The following is a 6,022-nucleotide window of genomic DNA, read 5'->3' as shown; positions in this document are numbered from 1 at the left end:
AGTTTTACAGCATAGTTGGAACAGAATACCTTTTCCAAGACGCTAATGCCACCTCCCTGTGACATGAACTGATGATAAGCCATCTAGAGATCTTGGGGGCCTTAGGGAGCCAGGAAGGAACCATCTGATGGTTTACATAGGGGGTGGTATTTCCTAGTATAGGATGGGCGTGTCTTTAATAATAACCAGAAGGGCTGTGGTTAGCTAGACAAAAAGAGCTGCAGCCACAGGTGAAGGCAGCCATAGAGAACATCGGGCTATAGGACCTCACGTCCATGGAGGGAAAATCTCTGCGCATGCCGGGGGAATCAGGTGAGTCAAGAAATTGAAGGCAGGAGTAGATGCCCTCCTCAATACCAGGGGTGCTCACTGCCTCCCATTCCAGGTTGGAATTCCAGGCCCATCCCCCCCACATTCCTAGCATGTTACCAGCACTTTCAGAGACCGTGTGCACTGCCTCATGCTTGTTGCATTCCCTGCAGCACACTGGGACCAAAAGCTGCCCCAGGATGGCCCCTGGAAGTTTTTCTGCCTGACAATAACCCTGATGTTGCTTCTGCTAGTCCTCATCCTTGGTGTGGTTCTGGCTGAGGGTAAGGTGTTGAGCCATGGGAATGGGTGATCACATGGACCCAGGCCCCCAAATCTGCAGTCCTGAGAAGAGGACCCTAGAGGGCTGGGGCAGAGAAGGGTCATTAGGGGGTGACTGGACTGTGTTGCTGGACTCAATGATTCTAGAAAGAAACTTCCTTCTTTGTCTCAGCCTGCAATTTGGGGAGTGGGAACAGAACTGTGTATCTAAAAGTCTAGTGCATATCAGCCATATGTTTCCTCTAGTACTGCAGTTCTTCAACCAGATGCAGGAAGAACTCAAGCAACTGGACATCAAATGTGAGTGTTGAATGTCATGGAGGGCTTATTCCTCCCCATGCCTCCACCAGATCTTGATCTGCCTTTCTCTGTGGGCCCCTTAGTTGTGCAGGGTCTGGCAGATGCTGGGCACAAACGGGACATGATATGGGGAGAGGTGTTCCGGCAAATGGAGGCTCTGCGGGCAGGCAACGGTAAGGAGATGGGGCAAGTTGGGTGGTGGGAAGTGGGGGTTGGGAGAAGAAGGTTGTTTTCTTGGACACTGTTGATGCTAGTGGTTTTTGCAACACATGCGTGTATGTTGGGTTGTTTTAATCAACCCTTTATCAAGGTTGGTGTTCATATAAAGTTTGAGGTCCCTTGATGGCATTACTCTGCCATCTCATAATGCCTCTCTCTCTCTTAAAGATTTTATTTATTTATTTTAGAGAGAGAGAGAGAAAGAAAGAGAGAGACAGAGAACAAAAGCAGGGGGAGCAGCAGCAGCAGAGAGAGGGAGAAGCAAACATCTCAATGAGCAGGGAGCCTGACTTAGAGCTCGATCCCAGGACCTGGGGATCATGATCTGAGGCGAAGGCAGCTGCTTAGCAGACTGAGCCACCCAGGCACCCCTGACCATCTCCTGAATGAACAAATGGGAAGCTACTGTGCTCACTTTTGCCAAGTGGCAAAGATGCACAGCTTTGAATCATTTCACTGGAGACCTGTTCCATGACCAGTGCAGTCCTTAACACCAACAGAACTAACCTCTTTCCCCTTCTCCAGAATCATCCTGTGAGCCCTGCCTGGAAAACTGGATGGCATTTCAGGGCTCCTGCTATTTATTTTCCACACAGTCACAGGACTGGTTTGAAGCCAAGGATCACTGTGCTAAGAAGGGTGCTCACTTGGTCATCATCAATAGCCAAGCAGAGCAGGTGCGAAGGTGGGAAGGGGTGCTCTGGGGACCCTTCAAGTCATTGCAAGTTCATGTCTTTGTCCCATGCAAAATCTAGTGCCAATCCTTCCTTCTGACCTTCATAATACCCTTCCACTGCCTTAGCACACAGTATTGGCCAAGATTTTTTCTTGGCCAAGTCTTTTTTCTGAGTGATTCTTCATGTTGGCCCTTCTGTTCAGAATGCTTCCTTCTATCTACATAGACAACTTCTACTCCTTCTTCATCAGATCCAACTTTGTCCTTCAACATCCTTCCCACCCGCTCTTCCTCAACACTGGACTATACTGCCAGATCCCCAGTTCATCTCCTCTCACATGAAGAACTCCCAGGCTAGGTGTGGTTCTAAATCATTTTTAAGTTGATGATGCCAGCGACCAGATTAGACATACTCAATATGGTTCAGTGGACTCAGTTTTTGCCAGTGGAATCCAAATGATTCCTATTTTCCAGAACTCTTCCTAAGGGGGGGGTAGTGTCTACATTTCTCACCCTGTAAACCATGCTTTTGAATAATCCTAACTACCTCTTAACCAGTGCTCTGCTAGGAGCCACACTGAGCTCTTGAGACTCTGGACTCTGGGAAACAAACGGAGGGTTACAGAAGGGAGGGGGTGGGGGGATGGGGTAGCTGGGTGATGGGCATTAAGGAGGGCACATGTGGTGATGAGCACTGGGTATTACAAGCAATTAATGAATTGTTGAACACTACATCAATAACTAATGATGTACTAAATGTTGGCTAACTGAACATAATTAAAAAAAAAAAGAAATTTCAGAAAATTCTGGAAGGCACCTGCCACTTTTATCCCTGTTTTACAAATGAAAAGCCTGAGGACCACATGTATCCATAATTTGATGACCACATAGGCCATAATAATGGTGGAAATGGAGATCTATCCAGAGCTTTTAGCCAACTTCAGCCAAGGATGTTGCTTTGGATAACATCCCTGCCTATGGGGGCCAGTAAGTCTTACTCCCTTTCAGGGACTGCTTCCACCATGATTCTCACCTCTGCCCATAGTATTTCTTGACTTAATCTGTCGTCTTCTCATGCAGAAATTCCTAAGGTCAGAGGAAAATACTGTCTACTGGATTGGCCTTAAGAAGCAGTATCCAAAGGGCATTTACAAGTGGCAAGATGGCTCAGCACCCACCTTTATGTGAGTGTCCCTGTTGAGCTTGTCTGTCTCACTGGACCTTGAAGACATCTTCCTACAGATTCCCACACTGTCTCAAGTGTCTGGTTTTGGTTAAAACCAAACTGCCTGTCACATTTCCTATTGCCATGCTTAATGTTATTTTGTTAGCTGCAGAGGTGTGTGTGTGTGTGTGTAGACCATAATTAAACAGCACTTAATAGGAAGTTCTTTATTGTGGGAAGTCTTGGTGCTGTTAATACATTGAAGAGAATCATACACTTCGAGGAGGGGGTAGGCAGTGGGTGATGTGCCAAGCTTATTGAGATGTACATCTCATTTGCATGTATCTGGAGCCTTTAGTGTCCTACAGAACACACTCAAGGAATAACTGCCTAGGGGATCCAGACTTAACCCCTCTACATATGACTCAATGACCTCACATTCTGGTCATCTGTTCTTGAACTTTTTTTTTCATGTCCACACACCTTTCTAGAAATTCACGCTTAACCTCCTGGACCATCTTGAGTATTTCTGCTTTCCTCAATTTCCACATCTTCTGCTTCAGCTCAGGTCAGGATGATTGCTATATATCCTACACTTAGTCTTACCCCCATGAACCCATGCTCTAGTCAAGTTCAAGGATCATCTTCCCAAAACATGCCTTTGATATAGTTTTAGGAAACACCTAATTCCTCAATGTTACATGCATAACCCAGAATCTTTAATTTTATTTAAACTTTTTTTTTTAAATTGTGTTTTTTATTTATCAGAGAGAGAAAGAGTGAGCCCAAGCAGGAGGAGCGGCAGACAGAGGGAGAAGTAGGCTCCCCACTGGGCAAGGCGCCCGATGTGAGACTTGATTCCAGGCCCCTGGGATCATGACCTGAGCTGAAGGCAGATACTTAACTGACTGAACCACCCAGATGTTCCGGATAACCCAGAATCTTTAGATGGCACCTTTCAATGCCCACACAGTGGGTGCTGTTCATCTTTACATTCTTTTCTCTTACACATCCAAAGGCCCTCCATCTCCTTTCACAACTATGTGACAAATAACTCATCTTTTTGAACACTGTCTTGCATCTGATCTTTCTGTTTTGTTTTTTTTTTTCTCCTGCTGTGTTATCTTCCCAGAACACATTTTATTGGTTTGGTGAGCTACAATATGTGTGTCAAGTCTCATAGAGGAATCCATCCTGTGCCCAGAATGAATTATTCCAACTCCCTTAACCCTACGTAGAGTTTTGTGACTGTGTCAATTTCAGTTATGATCTCCCTTTGCCTGCACATGTCTTACCTGTCAGACAGGCTGTTGCTTCAGGGCAGAGCAGTCATCCAACTCATTGATGTATCTCCAGAACCCACTTCTGGGCTTGGTAAACAGCACGTACATAATCAACTGTACTGCAGTGAATGAATGAATGAGTGTTGTGAACATTTCAAGAAATGTTTAGGAAAGAGGGAATGGGATCCTTTGACAGACTTAGCACCTATTATATACTGGACATTCAAAGGTGTCATGTCCTGAAGCTTAAACTCAGAGACCTAGGGATGTTAAGTTATTTGTCCATTTTGGCCTCTTTTATATCATTTATAATGCAAGAAATTGCACCAGATGATTATTATAAAACAGTGGTGCTCAGAAGGTAGTGATTTCCCCCTACAACGATTTGGCACTGTCTGCAATATTTTTGGTTGTCACAATAGAGTGGACGCTGCTGGCGTCAAGTGGGTAGACACCAGTGATGCTGCCCACTATCCTACAATGCACAGGACACCCCCCACAACAAATAATGATAAGGCTCTCAATGCCAGTAGTTCCTTCATGTAAAAACCCTTGCTCTAAGAGATGGCTGGGATATTTTACTTCTAGAGATTTCTCATATATCCCCAAGGCCAGACCCTCCCCTGGTAGCCTTATCCTCTTCTGGGATTTTAATGGTGAGAAGCCCAGCTGGGCTGGCTTGCCCTAGTACTGTGGCTAAGGGACTTGGCTGATACTCATGTGTGTTTTCACAGCAACTGGCCTGATACCACATCTTCTGACAATGACTGTGTCTTCATAGAGAAGTCTGGCTTCTGGTTCTCAGGGTTGTGCCAGGTGTCCTGGTATTACATCTGTGAGAAGCCACAGGTCTGCTGAGACTGATCCTTTTATTCTGCCTGCAATCTTGGAAAAGGTTGTCTTGATATTTGACCTCATAACAATTCCCCAACTTCTCTGCAGAAAAAGGGTTTTTCTGAAAGCTCCGGTCCTCTTGGGAGCATCTTTCCCCTTTCTTGCCCTGACTTCTAAATTCTGTTGAGGAACATGAAAAATGATGCCAGGATGGAACAATGAGCAGAATATACTGTGTAGGACTTTCTACAAGATAAATAATCTAGTTTTAAAAAAATTGACATAAATAAAGGCAAATGTAGTATTGTTAGAAAATAAAAGAGCCTTAAAGACTGATGTCTAAATTAACATGTGTAACATGTTTGGGTTTTGATTTGAAAAAGGTTTTGAAGAAATCACAATATTTGAGTATGCATGTATATCAGGCAACACGAAGGCAATTTTATTTATTTGTGAGTCGTGCTAATAGTATGGTATAGACAGATGATGGATAGATAGATAGATAGATAGATAAGAGATATATCACTATGTGTTAGCAATACATACTAACATGAGTATGGGTAATATATATGGGTAAGTTTGTGTACTGTGTAGGATTTCCTTAATACAATAAATTAAATAAACAGGAAGGTTGTATATAAGAAATTCAATTGGCCAAGTGTTTATAATTATTAAACTGAGACATAGAAGTCGATCATATATTTCCTCAGTCTATCATATATTTCCCAACAGCTTCCTATTGTCTCTAATTTGTGTCAAGAGGAGCATTCTACATAAAATTTTAAATTAATGCAATTTATAATAATTCATAAAAGGTAAACATGATCAAAAAGGAACTCAGCAATTGCAGGGTCATAGGGAAGCTCTATTTTTAATTTCTTGAGGAATCTCCACACTGTTTTCCAAAGTGGCTGCACCAACTTGCATTCCCACCAACAGTGTAATAAGAGGGTT

General features: G+C 43.7%; 1 protein-coding gene across 2 annotated transcripts; it reads left to right on the top strand.

Annotated features, from left to right (window-relative positions):
- The first annotated feature begins 215 nt into the window (after positions 1-215).
- On the top strand, positions 216-5,416 carry LOC309853117 (C-type lectin domain family 4 member G-like). 2 transcript variants are annotated; one of them, XM_082710896.1, is made up of 7 exons: positions 216-312; positions 483-593; positions 838-891; positions 975-1,064; positions 1,636-1,787; positions 2,867-2,970; positions 4,969-5,416. In XM_082710896.1, exons 1-7 carry the CDS (start codon positions 276-278, stop codon positions 5,090-5,092), a joined length of 672 nt encoding a protein of 223 aa, XP_082567022.1. In that variant the 5' UTR covers positions 216-275; the 3' UTR covers positions 5,093-5,416. The 2 variants fall into 2 exon arrangements, with proteins under 2 accessions (XP_082567022.1, XP_082567021.1); XM_082710895.1 differs by lacking the exons at positions 216-312; positions 483-593 and having other exon boundaries at positions 608-891.
- Positions 5,417-6,022: the final 606 nt, after the last annotated feature.

The sequence above is a fragment of the Mustela nivalis genome, assembly GCF_964662115.1.
Source record: "Mustela nivalis genome assembly, chromosome: 1".
Taxonomy (NCBI): domain Eukaryota; kingdom Metazoa; phylum Chordata; class Mammalia; order Carnivora; family Mustelidae; genus Mustela; species Mustela nivalis.
Note: the sequence above shows the minus strand (reverse complement) of the source record. Positions and strands in the feature narration are given on the sequence as shown.